The sequence below is a fragment of the Furipterus horrens genome, unplaced genomic scaffold (assembly GCF_987537825.1).
Source record: "Furipterus horrens unplaced genomic scaffold, mFurHor1.1.pri manual_scaffold_5, whole genome shotgun sequence".
In the NCBI taxonomy this organism is placed as follows: domain Eukaryota; kingdom Metazoa; phylum Chordata; class Mammalia; order Chiroptera; family Furipteridae; genus Furipterus; species Furipterus horrens.
In genome coordinates, this window is record NW_028327175.1 from 138,341,210 (window position 1) to 138,357,761 (window position 16,552).

Below are 16,552 nucleotides of genomic sequence, written 5' to 3' on the forward strand. Positions count from 1 at the left end.
TAAAGCAACAAATTCCTATTTACTAAATAGAATGGATGAGAAATCATGTAGAGAATTTTAAATAATTTTTTCATATATATATAATGCCAGAAGATAATATTTGGTCCCTGCTTCCAAGGAGGCCACATTTCTAAAGAAAAGGTGAAAAGAATTGGGCTCTCTCGTGTCTGTTGTGTAGAAGTATCAGATGGTATTGAGGTGGGAGGAAGTCCAGGCAAAAGTAAGTGAGGTTGTGAACATTATTCATTACCTGAAGTTGAGAACAAGGGCAAAATTACTGTCCGTAGAAGTTTACAAAGATTTTTTAGAAAGATACAGAGAGAAATCTCCCTGCTCAATTTTGAGCTAAATGGGGAGTAGAGAAGAGAAGAAGAGGGAGGTGCTGTGTATACAGGGGTGGCATCTGGGGGCCTGGTGGCCAGGCCTGCTGGGCCAGACCCCCCAATTATACATCTGCTCCCCATGTTCCTGCCTTTTGGTGGGAGCTCCTTTTGTGTGGACAAAGAATCTGATAAGTCTAGATTTAAATCTGATAAGTAACCTCACAGGCTGATCTGATCATAAATTCCTAACTGAGCTTGTCATGGTGGGTAGTCACATCCTAGGCATATAATGTCTTTAGTGAAAGGTTTATCTTTGCCTTAAGCAAGCCCTGTCCATTATCTTTGTGAATCTAGGTGTTAACCTTAAATTATGCATAAGTAGAGAGGGGGGGTCTGCTGCATGGGCAACAGCAGACCCTCCATATCACCCTGCCCAGGCTCTGTAGCTTCAGCTTCACTGGAGAGGACACTCCAGCGTCATCGCAAGATGTCGATTCAACACGGGAGGAGACAGATACCGTGTCACTCCCGAGTCGGACTGCACAGCCATTCTCGGTGGTGCAGATAGACTCTTAAGAAGCTACACCATCGTCTCTCGAGACGGACGGCTGCCGACGACGAGAGTTACCACCCTCAAAGGAGCAAATAAATAATTTGGGCCCTGGCTGGTGTGGCTCAGTGGATTGAGTGCCGGCCTCCAAACCAAAAGGTTGCCAGGTCCATTCCCTGTCAAGGCACATGCTTGGGTTGTGGGCCAGGTCCCCAGTTTGGGGCACACAAGAGGCAGCCGGTCGATATTTCTCTCCCTCTCCTTCTCCCTCCCTCCCCCCTCTCTAAAAATATATTTTAAAAAATAATAATCATGTTTACTATCTTGTACCTTGCTTTCTCCCACTTTCATGTAATCTTCCTTATGTTCCTTCTTTAATTCTAAATGTATAAAAGAAACTGCAAAACAATCATTCTCCAGAGCATTAGAGATCTTGCTTCCCATAATTGTTGTTAGTTTACTCAAATAAATTCTTGTCCAAATCTGTAGAGAATTTTTATGTTTCTTATGTCAACACATGTGACTGGGGACCCCTGAGGAAGAGGGGCAGGCAGGAGGCTCATTGGCCTGGTAACTTGTTTAATCCTCTAATTGTCATTCTTAGACCTGAAAATCAGTGTTTGCTCTTTGCAGATGGGTGCTGCCAGGCATGAAGTGTGAGGAGGTGGTAGTTTGCACAAGACCTCACAAAGTGATAGTACTTGATGTTGAGAGTTCACTTCAAGGAATCCTAGACAAAGATTCATAACTCATCCTTGTTCGTTTACAGAGAGATGTACTAGCCAAGCGGACTGGATATTTTCTCTTGTTGACTAATCTCATACAGGAGAATTCTTATTAACCTAGCGAGTCAGTGATGCTTCCTGATTTGGTTCTCAATTGAAGGTACATCCTATTTGGAGAGGGTGGCTCTCCAGGCACTGATTGCTCTGCCTGTTTTAGCTCCTTTTAAAATTTAATTTTACACCTGTGGGGCTATTAAAATTGTTAACATAAGGACATCCAAACCTGTAGAAAATTTTTATGAGTTTATGTGAGCCAAACAGAGGACACTTCTGGAAGCAAGATCTCAACAGCCTGAGAAAAATGCTTCCCAGAATGACATTTTGCAGTTTCTCTTATACATTTGGAATTAAGGACGATTAGAAAGCAAGGGAGGGAAATCCCTATGATTAGATAACAGAATAGTTAAGATTATGTGCTCTCTTGAGAGTAGTTTAGCTTTCGAGGAGCCTGAAAAAGAGGCATTTCAAAAGTGCTTTAATCTAGGCACACACAAAAAAATGGCCAGTGTTTGTTTAAGGCAAACATAACCTTCTACTGGAAGTTATAGGCCTGAGTTGAGACTACCCACCATGACTAGCTCAGTTAGGAATTTATGATCTTGTTACAGAGCAAAAGGGGGTTCTTTCACATGGCACCTTGGTGTAAAACCCAACAATTAATGTTGAGGAAAACAGGTCTTTATTTATAATATTCTAACCTGGGGAAGGCAGTGAGCACTTCAGCTAAGAGCCCTATTCTCCTGTGAGACCTGGCACTTCCCTTACTCCCCCAAAGGCTAGAAAGTCAAAAACATGCCCAGAAGTTCCCCATCCCTTATCTGTGAGCTCTCTCCTTCATGATCTGGGGTATGATGTCATCAGCCTCCATATAACAGTCCAGGAAAACATGTGCTGTGTTGCACTGGATCACACAGGTTCTCTCTCTGCCCTCTCAAAGCCTCATGGTTTTTCTCTTTCCTTCTAAAACCGCACGGTGCTCCTTCTACCTCCTTGCAAACTACATGGAATTCCCTCTCCCCTCTCTTCTCTACCTCCTTGAAAACCTAATGGAACTCTCTCCTCTACCTCCTTGCGAACCTCGTGGATCTTCCTCTCCTCCCTCTGCAAAATGGCTGCCGCCTTATTTTTAAATCCTTGACTATGGCCTGTGATGCAGTGGGCAGGGTGACTGGTTCTGACCATTCACAGAATCTTGTGCAGGCTCTGTATGCTCTTTCCTCCCCATTCCATAGTCAAAACCCCTCCCATCTTCTTGGGGCCTTGGAAGAACCAAAGCCATTTGCATAACTAAGACAGTAGTTTTTTAGTTCTAAAAATCATTTTAGCTATCAACAAAAAACAATTCTTTAAGAAGTATTTCAGCAAACAGATCTTAACAATAGACCATCTGTGTGTGCCAGTTTGAAAATTGCTTTTAAGTAATTCCTAAGATTTTATAAAACTGGAGTTGGAATAAGATATTATAAGTCTATCTTCATTTCTCATCTGCTAAATCCTCTTCGCTACCTTGATTGTTTGGCTCCCCATGTCTAGATTTTTTGCCACACCTTTCCTCTCCTCTAAATATTTCTCTTTCTCAATGCTCCAGGACAGGCCTAAGGCCACTCACCTGCATTAATGCCTGAGTTTACTTGACAAAAAAAGGTGAGGAATAAAGAAACAGCGAAATCTGAGATCTGAGCTGAGGTGAAGTTGGAAAGGGAATAGTGTAGGGGACCGTTCTATGTGGTTTCGAGAACTGTAGCCCAAGCCATGAGCCAGACTCCTAAAAGCTTTGTAAGACTCGACTGGAACACCAGGAAGGCCAGAGGCAGGCATGACTTGAAGTCCACTCAGACCGTTCCATGGGAATTGGATTTAAAGAATGTGTATTATGCTTTAGAGCTTGCTCTGCTTTTCTTATCTCTTAGTTAACTAAACAGTGTGTAGTAAAAATGTATGAAGCCTTGCACCTAATGTCAGTATGGCATCAGGATGTTTAACAGAGCCTGACACAGACTGGCCACTGTGTCCTTTACATTGATATCTGTGATCAGTAACCATCAACTGTAACCCAAGCATCTGAAAGCTAATTGATGATTTATAAATCCTGACCTTGTATCTCCCGAATCCCCTCCTCAATAAAAGGGTCTAAGAGAGGACATTCAAGGCTCTTCTCCACTAAAGAGATTTGCCACCTGTCCCCATCCCGGACAAAAAAGACAGCGTTCTGGGTAAATTTGTTCTCTCATCCATGATCCTGAAACCTCTGCTGGACAGGGAGTTTCCACCGAGCTGGGGCATTGGAGGCTGCCCGCCTCAGGATAGGACTCTGAAGACAGTGGGTTTGAAACCTGGCTCAAGTTTTTAACTCCTTTGACCCTCAACTTCATCAGCTGGAAAGATGAACCCAGGAGTCCCGGCCCCTGGAGCTGTTGAAAGCAGTGAATGATAGCCCTGTGAGACCTGGCAGATGGTCCCCACTAACTGGGGAGTTCTGTCAGGTCAGAACTTTGGCTTATTCTCCACTGAAGCCCCAGCATCCAACACATGGTATATGCAGACTCTCAAGTATTTGTTAAACAAACATATTAGTGATGAATAATGACTGATCACTGTATTGATTTACTCTTATCCCTAACTCTTACCCTTTCGTGATTTTCCCAAAAGGAAATATTTTTCCTTAAGTGTTTTTCATCTTGTTTTTAAAAAGATTTTATTTATTTGTAGAGAGAGGGGAAGGAAGGCAGAAAGAGAGGGTGAGAAACATCAGTGTGAGAGAGAAACGTTAATTCATTGTCTCTCATGTGCCCTGACCAGACTGAACCTACAACCCAGGCATGTGCCCTGACCTTTTGCTTTGTGGAATGATGCTCAACCAACTGACCCACACCGGTCAGCGCTTAAGTGTTTTTCTTACAGTGTTTGTTGGAATCTTATAGTTTTATATGTAAAACCTGATTGTCTTAGTAAATGATGTGGTTTCTAGGCCTCTGCAGGACAGAGTCATCTGATGGGTGTTCTGGTCTTACATAGTACATCCACTTTATCATGCCCACTTTGTGGGCATTTTAATCCCTACTTTTCACTGTATTCCAGAACAATCCAGGTATTTCTCCCATACTTAAGGTGGGCCATTGCTTTTTCCATGCTTCTAAGGAGCCATTGTAGCAGTTGTATCCACACCACTTCAGGGGTCTTACAGCATGTAAAACCCAGTATTCTGGGAGAGCATACCCATATTGATCAACTCTCTTTTATCCAAATGTTTGTAATGCACTGCCCCTTGATCCCGCACCCTTAGAATCCAGTCCCATGTGTACTTTTCCATCACCTGCCAGGACACGGTGGCTGTGCCCTGTTGTTAATTCAGGGTGTAGTACCTTTCTGTCTTCAGCAGGCATGGCACATTCTTGGCAGAAATACATTGTGATTTAACCCTACATACTAGTCTAGTGGTCAGGAGGCAAAGTGAAGGCAGATCCTGAGGGAGAACAAGTTGTCCTGCAGGGGAGAAGCCTCTGCATCATATCCAGGCCAGGTGACAGGGTGCTTCTCCTTCATAGAGAGAAGAATGCCACTCCTGAAGATTCAAAGGGTTCAGGGGAATCTGAGGATTCAAGATTTTCAAACACATCAATCCAGACATTCCCATCCCATATATCAGGGTCCCATTCTTATCCAAGCGTGGCCTTGACCTTGTCATAGGAGAACTATCTTGGTTAGGAGTTCAACCTTTGGAGCTTGGCTTCTTCTATAACTACATCGTAGTCCCAATCCTGAGCTTCCTACCCTATCCTGCTGCAGGGGCAGTGGGCTTCTGAGTATGCTACCATGTGGACCCTCTGACTTTCATTCTTAGTGTTTTATTACTGATTAACACTCTCAAGCCTTTGTTACTCTTTTCCAGAGTATCAACTGAGTTTGGCAATAGCCACCCAGATCCAAGTCCTTGGAGTTACTATTTCCTCCATATATCTCAGCTACCTGGGATATTGCACCAACTAATGCATTCCCTTCCTTTCATATACCAGCCCAGTTCACCACTGGTGACTATTTACAAGGCATTGTGCCAGGGGCCATCACTACCAATGCTCCACCCACTACCAATGATGGGGTCCTCATTACTAGCTAGGTGGTGAATGATTGAACCCCAAATCCCATCTTAGCATCTGCTTTCTTGGACCACTCCTGGCAGCAACTATGAGAGGTTGAGTTCTCCAGGGAAAAATCCTGAGATGGGAATTAAGCATAAAGGTCAATTCTTAGGACACCTTACGCTCAAGAACACCTTCTATGGTGAGAGCAACACCATAGACAGAAGGAGAAGGACTCAGGATTTGCAGTGATGCAGTCCTGACACCAGCCTCAGGGGATCCCATGGGGATCCCAGGGGCCGGGATGGTCCTGTAGATTGTCACCACTTGGGGCAAGGGGGCCAGAAATTTATACTCCTGCATTGATCAGTCATTGGAGGTAGGCTGCTCTTTCTTGAAAGACACCATGATTTTGGATGAGGCAGTTTTCTTCAGCATGGGCAATCCCCAAAGAGGGCTGAGAGTGACGGGACTTTTCTGGCAGCTTTTCCGGCAGCTGTGGGTAATAAATTCTTCATTCCTAGAGGGGGATCTAGGTAGGGCATTGCACCATACACCATGCCCTTATATTCCATGAAAGCCAATTCCATGGCCACATCTGCCACTAATGAGGTGGATTACAACATACTTTTCACAGAAAAGCACTGCAAGTCACCTGGCAACTTATTCTCCAAAAGGAGGGGGTGCTTCATGGGGAGCCAGGAGCTAGCAGAACAATACTTTTATGACAGAAAATGCTTTGAACTTGGAATTCTATATCAGCCAAACTGTCAATTAAGTATGATAGTAAGATAAAACCACTCAGAGAAGAAAGGTATATGCTTCACCAATACAAGAAAGTAAACCAAGGAAGAGGAGGACATGGGGGTCTCTAATAAGAGAGATACAAAGGGAGAGGTGGTGGGAGGGGGAGCCCCAGGATAGAAGCTGTGAGGTAGCTCTGGAGCAAAATCATCTCAGATCAGAGCCATCCAGAAGACTCAAGAGAGGTTTCTTCAAGAAGGTGAAATTGACATATTACCTAGAATGTTTGAATATATTGAGGGATTTACACAATTTGAGGAGAATGTAAGGCACAAAAGGCAACCATGAGGTATTAACTCATGCGTGCATAAAAAAGAAAAAAAATCAAAATGTTGTATAAAGTACATCATAGCATACTTCATGGCTCAGTTGTGAATAGTGTTCACATAATCACAATAATGTAACAATTTGACCTAAACAAGTTTATGATATTGCATTTACCTCCATTTTACAGATGAGATAACTGCAGAAATGAGAGGTCAAGAAATGTGAATGTGCATTTAGCTCAAAAGTGGTGAAGCAGTGACCCACACTCAGGCCTGGCTGACTATTAACCACAGGCCTCCTCCAGTGATCTTAGTCACTAGGGACACTGCCTGGCATGCCCTCCAAGTGACAAAGATTCTTGGCTTGACTGAACTTCATCCAGACTCCTGAAACTTCTCCTAGGCCTGTCTGTGTACTTTCTTGTAAAATTTTGTTTGAGCAAGAACCCTACTAAGTCAGTTTAACCAGAATATCCCCATCCCACACATACACCCTCCACATCTGACCACCCTTTCTGTCTGATGGCATTTCTCATTTGTTACCACTCCCAAGGTGATTTCTAGTCCCCTTGACCCATGTTCAGCAAGAAGCCTATTAGGTCGGTTTAGCCAGAATCCCCTTTCTCCCTGATGTTGTAATTTTCCCTCCACAGACCCTCACGCTGCTCTGCTCCGTGGCTATAAATTCCCACGTGCCTTGCTTTGTTTGGAGTAGAGCCCAGTCTCTGCCCTCCCCTGTGAAACTCCATCGCAGTAGTCCCTACACCCATCTCAATAGTCCCGCTCCCCTTGAATGAAGTCTTCCTTACTGTGCGTTTACAGGTGTCATTGACTACATGTTTTTTCTTTAACAAAGTAAGGGAAGGCACTTCTCAGGTCTAGGTGCTGAAAGAGTGAAGAGCTGCTTTTTCATTTTTATTGAACACTCTTAGCATCATTTGATGGACCAGGAGAACTTAAGTGCCCCGCTCTCATCTCTTAAGGATTCTTAAAGAAATCCTATGGCGAATCCTTTTGGAAAGCATAGGATCAGCCACCAATACACCAATTTTGTAAACCCATTATATTATTACTGACTCCAGATAGGGCTCTCTTGAAATAAACTGTTATTCCTCGGTCATACAAGAGGGGGCACCCTTTAGCTGATTTAAAATATTTTTAAAAGTAGTTGCTGAGTGGATGAGTTCAAAAGCGTAATAGAAGAAAGAGCAAAAGTAAATTTTTTTAGAAAACGATGAAGTAAAGTTTTAAAACTCCATGAAGCTCAGATAAGGATAAAAGCAGTGCCAGAAAACCAGTTAGTTAGGTTTCACGAATTGTTGCTGAAAGGCAGCAGCCCACATTTATTACTCTCCAAATCCACTAGTGTCCTTCGTTATACGTAACTATTTTTCGTTGGGGGTTTGGTCCTTTTCACTTCCACATTTCCCGAATTCATAAGTACGTGCCCTCGGCACGACGGAGACTCGGGGGTGGGTGGGTGTGTGTAGGTATCAGTTTACAGGAGCCTTCAGTAAATAATCCGTCGGAGATCCACCCATCGCCTTTCCCCTTCCCTCCTCCCTGAAGTCCTCTGGAGCCTCCTCTCCCGGGGCGGTGCTCCCGACAGCTCCAAGCCCCTGTAGCCAAACTTCGTCTGTGGAAACTCGCGTTCGCCCCGTTCAGAGCCATGCTTCGTGTGATTGTGGAATCCGCCAGCAATATCCCTAAAACGAAATTTGGGAAACCGGATCCTATTGTTTCTGTTATTTTTAAGGGTAAGGAAAAGTTTTCGTCTTCTTCTCAAGTCTTGTTTTGGCATTTTAGTTTTCTGGAGTCACGTTTTTTCAAAGTCTGCGTTTAGGCGACTGATAAAGCTCAACCTTTCTGGCTTTAGCTGGAGTTGGTTACCAATGCAGGTCAGGGGAGAGGACCGATTTCTGTGGAAGGCATTTGATTTTTCTCCAAGGCTTTGAGACTCCCTGAGTGACCTGTTATTTTAACTCTAATAAGGTGATTTCTGTAAACCCTTGGAGGGAAAAAAAAATGTATTTGTTAATCCCCAAATTTCAGGTATCAAAAAGGTCTGTGTTGGTTCAAAGTAAGAGTAATATACATTTTTTAAATTGTCTGTGCCAGTGAGAAATGGGCAAAGGAGGAAAAAGTGCAGTTAAGTCATCTGAGGTACCATTACTCCATAAAAGAGTCCCACAGCCTTCTTTTTTTTTTTTTGTACCTGGCCTTCTAAGGTGGGCAGAGTTGTTATTTTGGATTAGTTTGTTCTTTGTTATTTTGTGCCTCTCTGTAATTGTTGTTTACCTCTCCAAAGGGTTTTTTTGTTTGTTTGTTTTTTGTTCTTGTATGTTTAGTAGCTGTTAAATTGCTCATAGAGAAAAAAGCTATGACCAAAGCAAGCCCGCAGTTTGGGTATCTACTTGTAGTTTGGTCTCACTGAATGACCTTGGGCCAGTGACCTCCTCTCTCTGGGTGTCAGTTTTCTTTCTGCAAAATGGATGAGGAGGTTTTAGACTAGGTCATCTTTAAAATGGCCATTGTAATTCCAAAAGATTATCATTCTGTGGCATTTAGTTGCGGTGGCAGGGGGGAGGGGCAGGGTAGGAGTGGCTGGTGTGGTGGTCCTCTCCCAGGCACTGTAAAATGGGGTGGCAACGGATGATGTGCTTCATGGTGTGGAGTGGGGTGGAGTGGGAAGATGTTAAAAGCCCAAACAGAAGATCAGGTGGCACCAAGGAAAGCCCTTGTATTAACTGAAATGTGTAAAATTTTGCCTCTTAACGTGTGTAAAACAGCAAGGTCAAGACAATAAGCAATTCTGCTCAAACTCCAAGATGGCAGGAAGAATGGCAACATGGTGGGCGCGCTCATGGTGAGGCCGTGTAGACACCATGCAGCCCTCTGGACTGTGGCTACACTGTGGGTGGGAATGTGCGGCACTGACAACCAGCTGGTTTAGAGTTGACCCCAGTCTTTTGGGTTCAAACCCCTTCTGAGGCCAAATCCTGAACTTCTCAGGACCTGGTAGGAACTAGGAGGATTTGGAGGCCCTGTTGTGTGGACATCATTGATATTTAGCAGTACAGGAGTAGATTATGAAAACCACAAAGCTTACTTGGTTTTTCACGTCTTTGGGGTGCACTGAGGCCCCTTACGGCCAGAGTGCCTGCGAGCCAGAGGCAGCCATTCTCCCTAAGTCCCATGCAGACGGCCAGGGTGTGAACCGGAGTCTAGCTGAGATTAGATGGGACAGACCTCTGAGGCCTCTCTCAATTCTAAGACTTTATGATTCCCTGCAACATGACAGGTTTTTTTATTTTAAAAATTTAAATAATATGATATTTAAAAATTTAAAATAAAAATGTAATGCACGTAAAAACAAAACCGGAGCTTATGGGTTAGCAAACATATGGAGGTGCTGGGAGAGTGGTGTGCCCAGAGAGGGCGCAGGAGCCCCAGACCCCTTCCCACATACCCCTCCCTGTCCTTCTGCAATAAACCAGAGATTCTGTACAGGTGGCCAGGGTCACATCAAGGCAACAGAATACCAAATCTGCCATTTGATTAGAGGAAGCCTCAAGGAAAAGAGACCTGGAGCTCTGAAGGGCAGTTTCTCCCTCACACGTCTCTAGTTCAGATATGTGGAAGTGTTCCCTACAGCATCCTACCCAGCCAGAGGAAGAAAGATGGAGCTTTGGTTCCTTGTGCCTCAGATCACAGAACACCACCTCCCTTAAGCAGCTGTGAGAAATAGATAACCCACTAAACCATCTAAAAGTTTTTCTGGGCTTTAAGACCTCTTGAAACATAAGAGAACATTTCTATAATATAATCATAAATTGCAATGGCTTTTTAAAAAGCATATACACTGGATACATATATACACACACTATATATATGAATATATATATATGAATATATTGGTTATTGGGGTATATATATATATATATATACCCCAATAACCAATATATAATTGTCACTTTAAATCTAAAATGTACAAAAAACAACAAAAACTAGCAGTCCAGAAAAGATTATACAATATAAAGTGAAAATTCTCATCACCATCCCCCATTCTTCTTCTCTCCCAATGATAACTACCTAATGGTAACCTCTCTGAACAGTTTGATTTGAATTGTTCCTGACTTTTTGGTATAGACACGTAAGTTGCTCCAACTATTTCCTGTTACAACAATGCTGCAATGGATGACACCCTTATACCATGTTTCCCCGAAAATAAGACAGTGTCTTATATTAATTTTTGCTCCTAAAGACATGCCAGGTCTTATTTTCAGGGAATGTCTTATTTTTCCATGAACAAGAATTCACATTTATTGTTGAACAAAAAATCAACATTTTTAAATATACTATAGTCATGTCATCACAAACATCAGCATAACCAGCCAAACTCTGAATTCCATCAAGAATTTGGGGGGAGCTGTAGCTGTAGCAATGACTGCCTCTAGGTCTTATTTTCAGGGGAGGCCTTGTATTTCTAAGCTTGAAAAAAATTGCACTAGGTCTTATTTTCAGGGAAACAGGGTAGTACATACTTTGTGGCTCTTGCTGAAGCCAGATTCCCTGGTCTTTTTGTGTGTTTTTTTCCCCTTTTCTTTTAAAAATGGGTTTTCTGATTATTGCCATTGAGTTCCATTTTCCTTTTGCTTACCTCTTGCTTCTGTGTCAAAACTCTTGAAAAGATTGTGAGGAAATTTTCTTGCACAGGTCTATAAGGTTGTGCTTTTATCATGTGGCAGCAAATTCATTCATATGAAACATCCAGCTCCTAGGGAGCATTTTGTTGCAACTATAGCAATTTTCTCATCCCGTCCTTATGATATCATCCATTTGATCAGCTGGAATTTTCTCTCAATTTCTGATCTTGTGCTGACCTTTACCTTGTGAAATGGTTATTGCTATTGTCCAGAAGGTCATCAAATAATTGTCATGTTATTACTTATTTTTCCAGTATCTCTTATTCATTTGGACATGGAGCAAAACCCTAGATATTTCTAGGACCCCATCCTCTAATGAGATGATCAACTTTGTAGTTTTGAGCAAACCACTTGACCTCTCTGAAAATCTTATTTATCTTTCCTTGAAAAATGGGGCTATGATGGCTTATCAATTTTGGGGGCCAGAAAGAGTCACCCCAAGATCTACCTAGGTGGCAGGCAGATTGATTACTTTGAGCTAAAGGCAACTTTAACCACAGGCTCAAGAGAAACTTCTGCCCCAACTTTCCCCCCAACTACCTAGAAGAATTTGAATTAGGGGCCTTGCCCTAACAAGCTATTATCAGAGATAATATCTTTTGACCTACATGGCAGGGCAAACCTTTTACTAAAGGTCTGCTCTTATCATCCTGCAGTGACCCTTTGAAGCCCCCAGTGCATTCATTACCTCATCCCTAGCTCAGGATGTCTTACACACCTCAGTCCCCCTTTCTGTCTCTGAACATCTCTTGCCTGTGGGGGTCTCTGATTCTCTCATAGATGAAGGGCTCCCATACTTAGGTGTGTATTAAATTTTATTATCTTCTCTTGGTAATCTGTCTCATCTCTATTTGATTATTAGACCAGCCAGAAGGACCTTGGGGGCAGAGGAAATTTTGTGCCTCCCCTACATCTGAAAGGGAGTAGATTTGTAGAGATACCTAAAAGTTGTGATTTATGCAATAGACAATTTTCTGATTATCCTTAGCAAAGTCTACTTTGTTATTTGAAAATATACAGTTGAATTTTAAAAAATTACATTTTAAGTAAGCAGAGAATCGATGAGATTTCATTCAGGAATGGTGAAGTCATGATGGGAGAAGACCCAGTGGGTCTCATTCACCATCATCTATGAAGACCCCTGGTGAGTGGCCCACAGGGCACCTTAATTTACCCAGGGTGCACCAGGCAGATTCCCACCGGCTCAGACTGACAGTCGTGCTGTGCTGGAACTTTCACAGAACCACTGTGTTGTACAGGCACACCTCGTTTTACTGTGCTTCGCTCTATCGTGCTTTACGGATTTTGCTTTTTTTTTTTTTTTTTTTTTTTACAAATTAAAGGTAAGACCCTCCACCAGCAAAAAAGTTATGACTCTCCTTCTTATGATACTTGTGATGGTCTGGAACCAAACCCCAGATATGCATGTATTTACAAAACACTCCAGCAGGCAAAAGTGTTTAATCTACTGAGTCATTCTCATCACTTCCGGGAGAACAGAGCTTAAGGCTCACCACCTAAGGAAAGGGGCCCCACCCTATTGAAGCACGCTAACTCTCAAAGGTGCATTTCTCAAAGGCATATTTTACAGGCTCTCAGTCATTTACAAAGCCACTACTGCCCTTCAAAAGTCAACTAATGTGGCTTGTTTTTTTCTTCCCCTCCTCCACAACACACCTTCTGAGCATGCCCTTAAGGCTAGTCCAGGAGTGCTAGTGCTTGTCTGGCCTGGGTTTACTAGTGATTTCCTCCAGAAGCATGGGATTTTCATATCCTCTGTAACACCGTTCACATCACTGATGTTGACTATACACTAAATTTAAATTTAGTTTAGTTTAATTTATTTTTGTGGTCAAGGTAACATTTGTTATTGTAACATTATAACACTTACAAGTGTACATTATAATTTGAGATCTGTATATACTACACCGTGCTCACCACCAAAAGTCTAGTTTCCATCCTTTACCATAAAATTGTTGAATATACATTTTAAATGTTGACCATGGAAGAAACAAGCTGACAGGACATTTGAGACATTTTTGTGCAGTGAAGTCACTCATTCTTGGTTCTGAACAGGACCATCGGAAATCAGCCAATCTCCTTTCTTTCAGGAAGAATTGCTCTTAATATTTTTTCAGGCACTTTGTGGATGAGGCTTGGCCAAGGGCCACTTCACACATTCTTGAGCACTGAATGTGAATATCTCGTATGTGCTACCCAGGGGCAAATCTGTGTTGTAGAAATTTTGTATGCTTGATCTTTGCAAGGAAGCTGTCAGTTTTTATGTTGAAAATTCATATGTGAAACGTTCAGTGGTCTATAATGAGATGCCATGACAAGGCAATGGTTACCTTACCCACTGTGTGATAGTTTCTGTTGAACAGCTGTTTTGGTGAGTAAGGGTGTGTTTTGAGTGGGTCTGAGCAGTTTTCACTCAGAAATAACTGACTGGACCCTGGCCTGGTGGCTCATTTGGTTGGAGCATCATCTCATGCACCGAAAGGCTATGGGTTCTATCCTCAGTCAGGGCACATACCTAGGTTGCAGGTTTGATCCCAGATGGAAGTGCGTGGAGGAGGCTGCTGATTGATGATGTTTCTCTCTCTTCTCTAAAATCAATAAAACATATCCTTGAGTGAGGATTTAAAAAAAAAAAAAAAAGACTGCCAATGTTTTTTTTTTTTAAAGAAAAATAAGTAACTGCTTGGGCATCTGGCACCTTACGCCTTATCAGCTGACTTAGCATTAGGCATGAGAGTGCAAAACCTATTGGGTTTTAAGATGCAAAGGCCCTGGGCTTGGGAGCCAGGAGTGCCTGAGTGAGAATCCCAGTTCCTACCCCTTACTTCCCATGTACTCAGGAGCAAGCAAATTAGCACTTTTGGCTTTGGCGTTCTTAATAACACCTACCTTATGGGGTCATTTGAGGATTAAATGAATATACATGTGAAATTACACACGGAAATCCCTAAATCTCCTTCCCTTTTTGATCATGTTTACTTTAATGGGGCCTTATAATGCACCAGACAGCATGTGAGGAATCAGGTGTAGAAAAATATACATAACATCATTTGGTTAGGCCTAGGAAGCCAACTAGTTAGAACACAAGAATGAGATATAAACCACAGTAGACATACCCAGATTGTGTTCAATAAGTACAGCTGGCCTATTGTAGCTGTACTTCCTACCAGCGATTCAACTGATCAATCCACTGAACGGAAAAAGTATTTTGACATTCCCAGCCACAGATTCCCAATCACGGACCGAAAATACTGTTGAAACTGCAGATGCAAAGGGCTGACTGTAATTAAGTTTCAGGGGAATGAAAAGTTATAGGTGGATTTTTGACTGCCCCTAACCCCTATGTGGTTCTAGGGTCAGCCGTACCAGTCAGAGAGACCAATTAGAGGGTTCCCTGGTGAAGCAAAGGCTTTCCTGGGCAGAGGGAGCTCATTGCAGACTAGAATCAGAAGGAAGAACTAATATGAAAGATTCCAAGGAAACAGCCTGATTGAATTAAATTATTAAGAAAAGGGCACTGGGGAGGCTAACGGGCCACCCCTCCTCACACCCTTCGGTGAATGGGCATATCTGAGCGCCTTCCTCCCAGCCGGGTGTTCACCCCAAGGGTGAGTACAGGGCGGGGTGGGGCTGGTGAGAGGGCATCAGCTACCTGCAACAGGAGGGAGGGAGGCCACTAAGATAGAGGAAAAAGGCGTAGAAATAGAAAGTGATGTGAAAGACAAGTTAGCTGTTTTCCCAAAGGTCACAAGAGGGCATTTCCTCAACCAAGCTGAGCTGTGGTTCATTCACCGAAGGCCCTTTTCTTCCTGCCCAGTTGTCCCACCTGAAGGGAAAGGTGTCACGTTCAGGAATTGTTTCATTGCAAGGAGTACAATTCGCTTAAGCTTGCTCAAGTAAATTGTGGATTTTTATTTTGTTCCCTCAAACCCACACACACACCTAAAGCTAAAGAGAAATCCCCCAGAATCCAAGTCATGGGCCTCGCAGGAGCCAGGATCACGCCAGACAGGGAGGCGCCTACTGTCTCTCCCTGCGGGACCGTGTGGGCTCACGCCTCTGCTCCTTCCTGCACTGGCATCCTGCATGGGGCTGCCTCAGTGGGACCTCCAGCTCCTGCTCCCCTGCCATTGGCTGCTTGCATGGGGCTTTGAGTTACCCAAAGTATGGAGGTGACTTGGTTTTGACTATACATCAGCTACGGCCTCCGTGTTTCTAATCGAGGAATTGGCTTACATATATTATTTAATTTTGGTTAATTTAAGTGTGCAGGGCCACATGTGGTTATTGATGACCATATTGGACAGCACACACAGCTGGAGAACAGCCACAATGGCTAAGGGTTCAGGACCTCCTCTCACTCACAGTCGCCCAGCATCTCTGTACCTCAGTGGCCTCCTCTGCAAAATGGAGAGAACAATAGTCCCACACTGAGCATGAAGAAAAAGAAAGCATGGAAGAAGTGCTGTCAGTGTTCATAGCAACCTAGGTCTTCCAGAGACTCTGGCACGGGGGCACAGCTTGAGCGGCCACCACGCACTGTATACCAGCACCATCCTTCATTAAATCCTTACACTCTGCCCCAACCTGTGTATATGACCTTATTTAATCCTCACGTCACTGTTAGGAAGTAGGTATTATTATCATCTTTATTTGACCCTTGGGAAAACTGAGGCAGAGATAGATCGGGATTCGACTTAGTACTGGCTGACTCCAGTGTCTCTGTGGATCTATCCCCTGAGGTCACGATGGATGAAGAGATGTAACCTCTGCCCAAAGCAACCAAGTCAAATTATGAGTGTTTCCGCCTCACTCTGAACGGATGGAGTTGGTCAGTATGTTGGGATCATTTGGACCCAGTCTGAAACAGGAAGAATGTGCACCAAGAACAAAAAGACTTAAAAAAAAAAGAAAGGAAGGAAGGAGGGAGGGAGGGAGGGAGGGAGGGAGGGAGAAAAGAAAAGAAAAGAAAAGAAAAAGAAAACCCAGCCCTGCTAGGGTAAGTTTCCACAGGGCAAGGA

The 16,552-nt window shown here is 43.3% G+C and overlaps 1 protein-coding gene across 2 annotated transcripts in view; it reads left to right on the forward strand.

Annotated features, from left to right (window-relative positions):
• Positions 1–8,402: 8,402 nt before the first annotated feature.
• Positions 8,403–16,552, forward strand: part of MYOF (myoferlin) — a 147,323-nt gene continuing 139,173 nt past the window's right edge. The window contains exon 1 of one of the 2 annotated variants that reach the window (XM_090277959.1): positions 8,403–8,561. In XM_090277959.1, the coding sequence (XP_090134085.1) occupies positions 8,474–8,561 (88 nt within the window). In that variant the 5' untranslated portion in view covers positions 8,403–8,473. The remainder of the gene's footprint in view (positions 8,562–16,552) is intronic. The other variant, XM_090277958.1, reaches the window with a different exon arrangement.